This window comes from Corythoichthys intestinalis, chromosome 5 (genome assembly GCF_030265065.1).
Source record: "Corythoichthys intestinalis isolate RoL2023-P3 chromosome 5, ASM3026506v1, whole genome shotgun sequence".
In the NCBI taxonomy this organism is placed as follows: Eukaryota; Metazoa; Chordata; class Actinopteri; order Syngnathiformes; family Syngnathidae; genus Corythoichthys; species Corythoichthys intestinalis.
Window position 1 is genome coordinate 15387571 of NC_080399.1, and position 13860 is coordinate 15401430.

Here is a 13860-nt window from a genome sequence, read left to right on the forward strand (position 1 = left end):
TATGTTGAAAAAACCCAATAGGAAAGGCCTTTTTTAAAACTTCTTTCTGTCGCCACTAGTTGGCACTGTAGAGTTGATGCAAATGACCCCTACAAGAACCTTCAGGGTATGACTCTCAACAAACACGGAAAGTTTGGCGCAGATATGTTGCATATCTGCCGAGTTATGACTGTTCAAAATTTTTGGCGAGACAAATTGTTGACGGTCATTTTCACTTCCAGTTTGGACCTCTCCGCTTCAACGAAACCTCAATATTTTTCATCAGGGACCTGAACACATGTCTTGAGGCTCCCCTGAAACAGGTTTGAGGTCAATAGATTTTTTTCCCTTGGAGGAGGAGCCTGTCTCGTAAAGAAGGCCATTTCCTGTTCCCACTAGGGGGCGCCAGGCCTAATGGGTAATATTTCAATGCAGTCGTGTTCAGGCTGGGATATCTCATATACATGCTAGAAATGAAAAAGATTGAACGTTGTATCACGGAGTTTTTAATCATTTTCTGAATTTGGTATTTTGCCCAAAAATGGCCGACTTTGGGACCACGCCCAGGTCAGACCCTTGAGTGAAAACTCCCCATTTTGAAAACTTAAGATCTCATATGTCTCCTGAATAGTCTGACCAATTTTGAAGACTATCCAACTATTTTCTTCAGCGACAAGGTCTCAAATGTAAATCGATAAAATTTCACATTTGATCCAAAATTTCCGGCTTCCTGTTGGGTTTGGAATATGGGTGCAAGAGACTTTTTGGAGCAGTTTTGCACAATGTATCGACTTGCCAAATTTCATCGTTCTACGTTGAAAAAACCTAATAGGAAAGGCCTTTTTGAAAATTTCAAGGGGGCGCCACTGAGCCATTTTGTTAAATTTTTTTGTAGATTATCAAAATTTACGCAAAGTTGCATGTATATGCAAATTTTGGTGAGTTTTCGTGCATGTTCAGGCCTCCAAATGTAAACTCAAACTGTGAACCGATAAAAATTTCACATTTGATCCAAAATATCCGATTTCCTGTTGGATTTGGAATATGGGTGCAAGAGGCTTTTTTGAACAGTTAGGCATAAGGTATCTACTCCCCAAATTTCATTGCTCTACGTTGAAAACCTGAGAGGAGAGGCCTTTTTGAAAATTTTAAGGGTCAAGGGGGCGCCACTGAGCCATTTTTTGACATTTTTTCAAAACGACACAAGATTATCGAAATTTACGCAAAGCCGCACGTTTGTGCAAATTTTGGTGACTTTTCGTGCATGTTCAGGCCTCCAAATTGGCCATTTTCATTTGCCCTGAAAAAAGAAGAATAATAATAATAATAATAATAATAATAATAATAATAATAATAATAATAATAATCCTTTGCAAAACAATAGGGCCTTCGCACGCTTAGTGCTCGGGCCCTAATAATAGCCCATTTAAATAAAATTAATGGAAATGAGCTAAAACACCTGTAATTAAATAATAAGAATAATACACAGATCCTGCTACACAATTACATTTATTAAGTTCTGTGTGAGAAAATCCACCAATAAAGCTTTTGAAAACCGTTCATAAGAAAAAAAAATTATTCTTTGAGGCATTTCATTTGTAAAATACATGTTAAAATATTTGTCATTGGGATTGCTTTTCTCTTTAGCACAGGATTTCTTTTTTCCTCTTTCTTTCAGAAAGAAAGCTGACCAATACGCGGGGTCTGAAAGGCAAATTGTTGTTGGATTATCTTTAAATACCCGCTACTTTTTGAGCAGAATTCTAACTTTGTATAGGCTAATGTTCCTATTGTTGAAAGCACATAGGTGTGTAATAAACAACTAGCACATTTATATTTTGCGTTTTTTTTTCTTACTGTACCGAAAATGAACCGAACCGTGACCTCAAAACCGAGGTACGTACCGAACAGAGATTTTTGTGTACCGTTACACCCCTACTGTTTACTAACTTTTAATTTTGTATAAATGCGAAAACATATTGGAGGTATTGCCTACTCGGCAGCCAACCTCCGCAAACATGTTTTACATGTCGGTTGGCTCTCCTCCTCTAAGCCGCTGCCGTTTGTAACTCTTCTGTAGCCAAAGTATTCCCATACCAGCGATTTTGTTTTCTTCGATGGTGGAAAAAATTCAGGAGTTTCACCTCCTCCAGCTATCGTGTAGCACAGCTGACTCACTGACACTGAGCCACAACTGGTGGGGGAGGATTCAGCCTTGCAGCTGCAGGCGAGTGATTTCTCCATGCATTTTTGGGACATGAAAAATAACTAATACCGTAGGGATAGTATGACAAAACATTTTGCAGTTTTGAAACCTTGACGTTTTCATATCGCGGTATACATTGAAACCGGTAATTGGCACATGTCTAGTTAGAATTTAGGAAAGGGTTTCCTGGCAACAATTTGGGGATAAATGTTTCCCAAAGTTTATCACTTTAAGGCATAGATTTGAGATTTGGGGAACCAAGCGACATTGTAGTTTTTGTTTTGTTTCGCTATTACAAGTTAGTGATTCAGTGTAGTGCCACTTTATTTTGATGTGGATTGCCATTTATTATCCTTGGGTTTCACTCCAACCTCACCATGAACCTGAACATCAATTGGAATATAAGATAGGCAAGAAAAGCATTCATGTTCTGCCAGGGTTTGTTAAAAATTGTCCATCGAAAGGGACGCTTTCATTATTTATACCGGATATGAAAGTCTCTGTGCTTCACATCCCTTCAAAGCTTTGCTTTCGTATTAACAGCAACCTCCAGAGAGCCCTGCTTTATATCGTGCCCATCCAAACACAGTCCATTTTCTCATTAGACTTTTCCCAACTGGTTATTTTTATAAGTCTTATTTAAGATATGCGGCTAGTGAAATTTCGTAATGAGCTTGGCACTTCTGATTGACACATGAAAGACACGAACATTCTACTGTTTAACCCTTTACAACACACTCAGTGAAATATTTGATCAATAATAATGATGAACTGTACCTCCAATTCCCTTTTAAGTTTACAATTGTTGTTTTTTTCATAGATTTGCCGAAGCAAAGTAAAGGACACACAGCAGCAGTTCTTCCACAGTCTGGCCGTGAGGCAGAGCTTAGCCTTGCACTTCAACATCCAGCAAGACTGTGGACACTTCCTGGCTGACGTCCCCAGCAGCATGCTCCCTTGGGAAGAGGAGGCAGAAGAAGAGCAGGAAGCAGGGGATGAGAAGGAGGATGGAGATGTCTTGAAAGAAAGAGAAGTTAAATCAGAAACAAAGCTGACCGAATCCAAACATCCAAATGGCGAGTTAGATGAGACGTCAGCGGGTGCCCACGTCAGTGCCGGCGGTCGCTTGAGGAGCCATGTGGTGGTCATCACACGGGAGGTTCCTTTCCAGACGGTGGCTGACTTTGTCCACCAAGGCATGTCCCGGCACGTCCAAAACCCGGAGCTGTATGAGCGTCAGGTGTGCCTCCTGCTTCTCCAGCTCTGTTCGGGCCTGGAGCACATGAAGCCTTACCATGTAACGCACTGTGACCTTCGTCTGGAAAACCTGCTTCTGGTTCACTGCCAACCCAGCAACGCCGGAACTGCTGACCCTGTCGAGCCCAACAACAACAGCGGGTGGAAATCCGCCTGCACCAACGCCGCCAACTCCACCTGCCCTGCCCGCCTTATCATTAGCAACTTCTCCCAAGCCAAACAAAAGAGCCCTCTCATGACCACCGACCCCGGAGCTCCTCGCGATCGCTCTCGACTGGCGCCAGAAATTATCACAGCCACTCAATTCCGCAAGTGCGACGAGTTCCAGACTGGGATTCTCATCTACGAGATGCTGCACCGGCTGAACCCGTTCGAGGAGACGCCGGATCTCAAGGAGCGAGAGTACACCTGGGCTGACCTACCACCCTTGCCGGTCCGATCGCTGTACTCGCAGGGCCTGCGGCAATTGGCCCGGTTACTGCTTACAGTCAACCCCTCGGAAAGGATCCGAATGTCGGAGGCTCGGGGATGCCTGCAATGCCTGCTCTGGGGACCCCGTGAGGACTTGTTCCAGGCTCTGGGCTGCAGCAGCACCTCGGGGTCATCGTCGTCGGCCGCCTCTGGCCAGCGCCAGGCGACTCTCCAGAACTGGCTGGACCTGAAGCGTACACTGATGATGATCAAGTTCGCAGAGCGCTCCATGGACTCTGCTTGCGGCGTAAGCTTGGAGGACTGGCTCTGCTGCCAATATTTGGCCTTTGCTACCACAGAGAGCCTGAGCCGGGTAGTGCACATCCTGCAGCAGCCGCAACCCCCAACCCAGAACCCAAACCAGTCTGACACCACCAGGCAGAACCATATCCATTCAGCACACACTTTCCACCGAACTCAGTCTCAGCCGCTCTGAGCTCCGCTACTGAGCGGTTGCCCAGGCAACAACTTGCCCCCTAGTGTGGCCCACTCGCTGATGCTAATGTCTGGTGTGAGCCTATTTAGCAACATTAGCGCTTAACATGTGTTAAAGGGTAAAATTGTGCAGATTCAACATCAACAGCAGTTTGGATTTATATCAAATAAACAGTTGCTTCCCAAGATTGTCAAAAAGCTATCAAAACTAATACAAGATAAGTTCACTAAGGCTAGGTTCATACCTACTTAATGCACAAATCAGATTTTTTTCATGTTTTTCCGACTCGAGTGAGGCATTAACTTGACAATTTGACCATTTCAAATCCGATCTAGGTCACTCTCGTAGGTGATTAAAATCCGATCGGGGCCACATTTTTCCAAAATGTAGCTGCAGTCGTAACTGTCAAGTCTCCCAAATTGGAATTCATGCAGCGATTACGTCAGCAAAGAACGAGATGCACAGAGGAAGGCAGCGATGGAGCTGTACATTAGCGTAAGCGCCTAGCTTGAACTCGGCTTTTAGGGAAGAGGCATGCTTGACAACAGTCATTAAAAAACTACATTTGGGTGATAAGTCTGAGAATGCTCGGTTTCCTTTTGTGCGCCAAATGAGCAGTACTGTATTCAGTATGGCTTATATGGTCGAGGGTCGGGAAAAATTACAGTATGTGTGTGTGTGCGTGTCATGCACGCGCAGTGCGTGCATGCGTTCTATCAATCAAAATATAATCCCCCTAGAACAGGGGTTGGCAACCTTGAACACTCAAAGAGACATTTCGACCATGTTTCCAAAGAAACAACACTGGGAACCGCACAAACATAATGACACTTGAAATGATCGCGTCAGCTTGACTATATATACAGTATATGTGTATATAGTATATATACACATTTTTACATATATATATTCTGTGGTCCATATTTCACTTAAAAGAGTTTTGCCTCCTAGTAAGCAGAATAAGTGCTCACTTTTTGCACATTTTTTGCAGAACCCTCTCGCAGGTTATAAATTTACCAACTATATAAAGTCAAGTTTGACAGTCAGAAGGCATACCTACAAGTCTTTTTGCCTGTAAATTGCATGACCTTTGTAAGTGATCTGTTAACAAACACAGAAAACAGTGAGCCTGACCTGATCTACCTACTAAAGGGAAGATAATAATATCAAATATTCATTTATTTAATATAGAACTGAGCCGATTCATTGGGTTCAAGAGCCGCATGTGGCTCTGGCGCCGCAGGTTGCTGACCCCTGCCCTAGAATGACATGGGGCCAGCATGTGTAGTCATTTGTTTTGATGCTTCTGCGCATGCTGGCCAGTTTTCTCAGCGGATGTTGGACTGCAAGTTAGTGCGCATGTGTACAACATTTACGGGCACAATGTAAAAAAGCAGTCTTAACGGGCACGCCAAAAAAACTGATATGAAGAAAAATCGGATTTGTGCGTTAAGACTTGAGGTATGAACCTAGCCGAAGGTGAAGTCTAAAACTATTTGGATAGTGACAGTAAGTATTTATATGCCACCAGTAATGGATTAGCTCAATTTTGACAAAGTTCAATTTCAATTGGATTAAATCATTGAGTTGGTGAAGCTTGTGTGGCAGATTTCTCGACTGAATATAAGAAATTTATTCAATGTTAATCTCGACACAGAACTTTTTTAGTAGTTAATTTAAAAAAAAAAAACTTTTTTTCAACATAGCAGGATCAGTGGTGAACTAAATATTGTTGCAAGGAAGTTGAATAAAAAGAGACCATTTAAATAAGCATAGTTTAAATGTATACCGTAATTTTCTGGCTATAAGGCGCACCTGACTATGAGCCGTCACCCACCAAATTTGACACGAAAACGGCATTTGTCATAGATAAGCTGCACTGGACTATAAACCGCAGCAGTCCTCACTTTATTATGGGATAGTTACAACAAAAGATATCAACCAGTAACACTTTATTTGACAGCAGCATCATAAGAACGAGTGAACCACCTTGCTGCAAAAAAGCTCCATTTGGCTTCACTCTTTCTTTGGGGGAGACAGTCAACCTCTGCTGTCAACACTGTTGTCTTTCAGCATGCCTCCTAGCATGCATTGCAGCATTACAGATGTAAATAACTTAGAATTCATGTTCTGTGCTAATTATTTCTTCAGTTAGTGTAATAGTTGTTTAATTACTTGCTAGTTATGGTATTTAGTAACACTTTATTTGACCGTGGTGCCATAAGACTGTCATAAGTCCATCATAATTATGACATGGCACTGCCATGAACAATAATGAATGCTTATGACAGATGTCATTTTGTGTCATCCGACAGATTATCTCACTTTTTAATGGATGTAAAAGATCCGAGCTGGACAAAAATTGAGTTAGTGACATAATTTGCCGGATGACACTTAATGACATCTGTCATAAGCATTCATCCATGCCCATGATAGTGTCATTTGATAATTATGACAGTCTTATGACAGTGTTCCGGTGCCGCTGTCAAAAAAAACTGTTGCCTATTAGCCCAAATAAATCAACAAATAACCCGCACTGGACTGTAAACCGCAGGATTCAAAATGAGGGGGGAAAAGTAGCGTCTTATAGTCCGAAAATTACGGTAAATGACAAATAATTGAATCCATCTTTTGTCGGTGTTGTTGAAGCCAAAGACCTGCCACTAATTGGCCATTCAAACGTAATGACAGAAGGCATTACCAGATTTAAATTTACAGTCTTGTCTGAGACGAGCCAGTAATTTATGAGCGACTTGTGAAGCTTTTGTTTTAGTGTTTTTGTTGTGAGTGAATGCCAGTAAATCCTCACAGTTGTCGGAATATATTTTTGACATATTTGTGCAGGTGATTTACTATCTACAAAGCTTGTATACATACTTGCTAAGGTTAAAACAAAAAGGGAGATAACTGCCTTAGCTGTTTTTTTTTTTTAATTGTGCAATTTGTTTTTCTGACTTTAAACTCCAGTATGCTGTCAGATTCTCACCATAGTTTTGTGGCACATAATCCGAGAACTCTCACTGTGGACAAACAAAAGGGATTTTTCTTGGAATGGACTGCAAACATTTTTTTCATCAGGTTGTTTTGGGGAAGTTTTGGCAGTGATGGCGCTGATCCGTTGGTGCTTGGAGGTTATAGAGAATTAAACTCCATGATTTTGGAATTGAATTGACACAGAATGTAAAACTTTTCAGACTGATGTTTGGACGTGTCAACCGATGAACCACTTTGTCTCGACTGCGGGGAGTTGCTTCCATTCCACAATTCCTCTTATGCCATCTTCAGGCAACACGGACTGATACCGCATTGACGCTTGGCGCTGATGCTCGCCCAATTTAGTGGAAGCTTGACCATGAATGTGCACAGATTCATTTGTGGTCAGCATGCCTTTAATTCAACTCGACTCATTGTATTTTTTGCACATGAAAAAGGTCACGTGACATCCAAACTGACATTCACAATTCACTTTGCATTGTCTTTTATCTCATATTGCTTGGCTTTCTTTTGGGGAAATCAATTTCCGCAAGGGAAAATGTTACTTTTATTGAACGGATGGTAAGAACAACGAGACAAGGCAAGTGTGTAAAGGATTTGTTTACTAAAGAATGTCTGGAGAGCACTGGTGGCTGTCCATGTATGTATAGATTTCAGCGTAAATATATATATATAATCTATTTTAATCCACAAACTGCTATTTTGTCGAGCACCTACATAACATTTTAACCTTACGTGAAACTTGACTTTCTTCAGCTTTGACTGGGGAAGGACGAGCTGAGTTGATCACTGTTGGAAGAAATAAAGCACATTTAAATGCAGTATACAAAGTGAACACACCTCTGTTAAAACATTAGCTTTTCTGTCGCAAAAAATAAAAATAATAATTAAAGATGTGATCGGGTCCGATCACGTCATTTTCAAAGTATCTGAATCGGCAAAAAAAATATCGGACATGCCTTTTTTTAATACATATATATTTTTTAATAAAATCGTTTTCTAATTGTATTTGTTACAGACAAAATGTCTTACACTCATCCAGAGTCTTTAGTTACTATCTAGTTTATCGCGTTAATGTGTTTTTTTTTTATTAATCACGATAAAATATTTAACGCAATTAACGCATGAGCTGCACGACCCACTCGCGCAATGTCACTTTTAATCTACAATGGCGCCGTTTTACCTATATATAGAGATAAATGGCAGCGTAAAATGAGTAGAGTGAATTTTGGCAGTCTTTGGAGCCTTTCTTTAGTTGGCTAAAGCCTTAAAATCCCTCTCTCAACTATTAGAAATATCAAGGGAAGCTATGTGGGGAACAAAGGTAGTAGTAGATCTTTTTCTTGACACCCTATGTTATTACCCAACGCAGAGAAGATATATCAATTGGTGCCACTACGCACATTAATGGTCGCACTTCCCATCATGCATTTGGGCAGAACAGTTAAATGGCTACAGTATCATTTACTGAAAGCTCAACAAATACACTAGATGGCAATATTTAGTCACAATATACAAAGTCACATTTATCCTTTAAACATTACAAGTCTTTCTATCCGTGGATCCCTCTCACAGAAAGAATGTTAATAATGTAAATGCCATTTTGAGGATATATTGTCACGATAAAGAAATACAGTACTTATGTACTGTATGTTGAATATATATATTTGTCCGAGTTTTATTCATTTTTTTCTTAATGCATTGCCAAAATGTATATGATCGGGAAAAATTATCGGGAATGATTGGAATTGAATCAGGAGCAAAAAAAAAACAAAAAAAAAGCAATCGGATCGGGAAATATCGGGATCGGCAGATACTCAAACTAAAATGATCGGGATCGGATCGGGAGCAAAAAAACATGATCGGAACAACCCTAATAATAATAATAATAATTTCTTGAGTAGTGTGGTAATGTATTTGCTGCCATTGAAGGCAATTGACGACCAGTCCCCTCTCAGTCAAAATGGATTGGACACCTATCACTGTGAAAGGCGGGGAATTAGTTAATGCATATGACTTATAATACATGTATTCAGAAGTGGGTAGAATAGCCAAAAATGTTACTCAAGTAAGAGTAGCGTTAGCGTTTCAAAATAATACTCAAGTAAAAGTAAAATGAGTCATCCAAAAAATTAACTCAAGTACAAGTAAAAACGTATTTCGTGAAAATTATATAGTAATGAGTAACATTGTGAGTAACTAAAGATGTTTGATTTTTTTTTTTTTTTTTTTTTATGCAGTTTTTTTTCTCAGCACCAAGTTATCTCTATGAACTAGGGCTGTCAAACGCTTAAAATTTTTAATTCAGTTAATCACAGCTTAAAAATTAATTAATCGTAATTAATCGCAATTAAAACCATCTCTAAAATATGCCATATTTTTCTGTAAATTATTGTTGGAATGGAAAGATAAGACATAAGACGGATATATACATTCAACATACTGTACATAAGTACTGTATTTGTTTATTATAACAATAAATCCACAAGATGGCATTAACATTAATAACATTCTTTCTGTTAAAGGGATCCACAGATAGAAAGACATATAGTTCTTAAAAGATAAACATGGGTGTCCAAACCTGTCCTCAAGGGCCGCTGTGGGTCCCGTTTTTTGTTCCTACCAATCGAGCACAGACAGTTTAACCAATGAAGTTTGTGCTAAAACAAGCAGCACCTGACTGCAATCAACTAATTACACTTTTGAGACACTAGATTGGGGAAAGGTTGCCCTCATGATGGGTTTGAACAAAAACCCGCACCCACTGCAGCCCTATGTGGAATAGTTTGGACACCACTGGTATAAGATAAATGTTAGTACAAGTTATAGTAATTTTATATTAAAACCCCTCTTTATGTTTTCGTTTTAATCAAATTTGTAAAATTTTCAATCAAACGTAGAGTTAATATAATAATAAGAATAAGAATAAAAATAACAATAGTAAGAATAGAGTTTGACCAAAGTCTGAGTAAGTTTTATGTGTGTTTTGCATAGCTATTTTGATTGGGAATGCCAGTTCTCTTTGCATAGTTGTTTAACTGTGTGAGAATAGGGCCTCATTAATACAGATTGAAGTGCTTTTCTTTTTGTGGCGGCGTGGTCCAATGAACGCCTGTGTCCACTCGCCTTTATAACTTATATATCTCTGTACATATCTTACCCAAAATTCTACAAGAGACATATAATTGCCACTAAAAGAAAGTAAACTTACAGAAATATGTGTGGAGCACAAATAGCACAATGCAAAAGCATAAACGTCTCACAACTACTAATTCTCCCACTATTAGGAGGAATAACCTTAGTATGGAACGGCACTGCCCCCAAGCGGCCGGTGGCATTCTTTTCACTCTCAATGTGCATAAACGGCGTCATTGTAATCTGTTTGAGGCACTGCTTGAGCGGGTCATCCTGTGCATGCGTTAATTGCGTCAAATATTTTAACATGATTAATTTTAAAAAATTAATTACCACCCGTTAACACGATAAATTTGACAGCTCTAATATGAACTGATATTATTAATTTATTATACTTTACATAACCACATTAAGTCAAACAAATACAACAACAACAAAAAAACATTGAATTCTAGCGAGAGAGAAAAATTACAGAAATTAAGCATTATTTGTCCAAAGAGCATGAGTGCCCTCTTGTGGAGAAAACATGTTCTATTATGAAACTAAAAGCATCACATCTCCGGTTTTCCGAGGCCAATTGGTGCCAAATAAAAACTGGGAGAGAGATTAAAATCTGCGCTTTCGAGTCATGTTGATGTCAAATACTTAATTTTTTACGGTGCTGTAAGGACACCACGTGAGGGAACAGTCCGGAGTGATCATAGAACGGCAAGCTTGAGTCGAACTGGTATAACTGACTCATGTGATTATCATTGCGACGTTTGATTGGTGAAACTGGTTGAGCCACTGTTGGCGTTTCTGGCAAAAATGCAATGTGTAGAATAATGAGGGAAAATGTAGCAACTATTGCAGCCCAAAATAGGCGAGTAAGAAGAGCGTTTCTTCTTCACAAACGAAAAAAGTATGGCTTAGTAAAACTAATCTTAGAAGTACATTTTCCCCAAAAAATTACTCAAGTAAATATAACGGAGTAAATGTCACGCGTTACTACCCACCTCTGCATATATTTAATAGTCAACTTCATACTAAACTTATAGTAAACTTCATTGGTGATATGTCACTTTCAATTCTGGCCAAAAGGATTATGGGTAACAAACTATGTATAGCACAACCACTATGATCCAGTAGATTTTATTTTGGAAAATAATTATCATTTCATTCATAATTTGCATGTTTAATTTGGTATTTTTCGTATTGGTACATTTATTTTATTTATTTATTTTTTTAGCAGAGGTGTGTTCATTTCTGTTTACTCTCATTTACCGCTGGTACTGAAGGTGCTGAACCACTTTGACACAAAGTGGGCAAACCTGAAACTCATGAGTTAAATCAGGGGTGGGGATTTGACATTTATGCCCTCACGAGATCATTTGATTTTTTTTTTTTTTTTTTAACAAAACTCCAAATCCTTTCATCTACCTATACTGATGAATATTCAACATTAAGGCAATCAGTGCGTTCTCCAGTTGGGAAGGAGGTTCCCCATCCCTGATTTAAAACTAGCAACCAACATATGTAATGTTTTGTTATATACAGTATACTGGACTATATATAGGCTACAATACAGTGACATGACTATGAACACCACTGAATAGCAAAACATCTGTTGTGCTTTATTTAACAACACATGTACAGAATGCCTCTTGGCCATTTATTGTTAACCAGCAGTGATCGGAAAAGTAATAAAAATATGTTTTTTATATGTACGTATGCTTGGTTGTTGACTTATTGCTTCTGTGTGCCTATTCAGCATATTATGAGGATTATGAGGGTTTTACTTAACTCTTGGGAAGAAAAAATATGTAGCATTTTGGCTTAAGTCCAATCTTAATTGAAAAAAAAATGGATTTGTCCATATACTAGTGTATACAGTGGGGCAAATAAGTATTTAGTCAACCACTAATTGTGCAAGTTCTCCCACTTGAAAATATTAGGCCTGTAATTGTCAACGTGGGTAAACCTCAACCATGAGAGACAGAATGTGGAAAAAAGAAACAGAAAATCACATTGTTTGATTTTTAAAGAATTTATTTGTAAAAATCATGGTGGAAAATAAGTATTGCTCAATATCAAAAGTTCATCTCAATACTTTGTTATGTACCCTTTGTTGGCAATAACGGAGGCCAAACGTTTTCTGTAACTCTTTTTACACACTGTTGCTGGTATTTTGGCCCATTCTTCCATGCAGATCTCCTCTAGTGCAGTGATGTTTTGGGGCTGTCGTTGGGCAACACAGACTTTCAACTCCCTCCACAGATTTTCTATTGGGTTGAGATCTGGACACTGGCTAGGCCACTTCAGGACCTTGAAATGCTTCTTACGAAGCCACTCCTTTATTGCCCTGGCTTTGTGTTTGGGATCACTGTCATGCTGAAAGACCCATCCACGTCTCATCTTCAATGCCCTTGCTGATGGAAGGAGATTTCACTCAAAATCTCTCGATACATGGCCCCATTCATTTTTTCCTTTACACAGATCAGTCGTCCTGGTCCCATTTGCATAAAAATACCCCCAAAGCATGATGTTTCCACCCCCATGCATCACAGTGGGTATGGTGTTCTTCGGATGCAATTCAGTATTCTTTTTCCTCCAAACGTGAGAACCTGTATTGCTACCAAAAAGTTCTATTTTGTTTTCATCTGACCATAACACATTCTCCCAGTCCTCTTCTGGATCATCCAAACGTTCTCTAGTGAACCGCAGACGGGCCTGGACGTGTACTTTCTTCAGCAGGGTGACACGTCTGGCAGTGCAGGATTTGAGTCCCTGGCGGCGCATTGTGTTACTGATAGTAGCCTTTCTTACTATGGTCCCAGCTCTCTGTAGGTCATTCACTAGGTCCCCCCATGTGGTTCTGGGATTTTTGCTCACCGTTCTTGTTAACATTTTTATGCCACGGGGTGAGATCTTGCATGGAGCCCCAGATCGAGGGAGATTATCAGTGGTCTTGTATGTCTTCCGTTTTCTAATAATTGCTCCCACAGTTGATTTCTTTACACCAAGCGTTTTACCTATTGCAGATTCAGTCTTCCCAGCCTGGTGCAGGTCAACAATTTTGTCTCTGGTGTCCTTCGACAGCTCTTTGCCATAGTGGAGTTTGGAGTGTGACTGACTGAAATTGTGGACAGGTGTCTTTCATACCGATAATGAGTTAAAACAGGTGCCATTAATACAGGTAATGAGTGGAGCCTCGTTAGACTTCATTAGAAGAAGTTAGACCCCTTTGACAGCCAGAAATCTTGCTTGTTTGTAGGTGACCAAATACTTATTTTCCACTCTAATTTGGAAATAAATTCTTTAAAAATCAAACTATTTGATCCCCCCCCCCCCACACACACACACACACACACACACACATTCTGTCTCTCATGGTTGAGGTTTA

The 13860-nt window shown here is 39.6% G+C and overlaps 1 protein-coding gene across 2 annotated transcripts in view; it reads left to right on the plus strand.

Moving 5' to 3' along the window:
- peak1 (pseudopodium-enriched atypical kinase 1) overlaps nt 1-12184 on the plus strand; it is a 152791-nt gene extending 140607 nt beyond the window's left edge. For both annotated transcript variants that reach the window (XM_057836089.1, XM_057836090.1), the window contains one exon: nt 3006-12184. In XM_057836089.1, coding sequence (XP_057692072.1) covers nt 3006-4349 — 1344 coding nt within the window. In that variant the 3' untranslated portion in view covers nt 4350-12184. The remainder of the gene's footprint in view (nt 1-3005) is intronic.
- The last annotated feature ends 1676 nt before the right edge of the window (nt 12185-13860 follow it).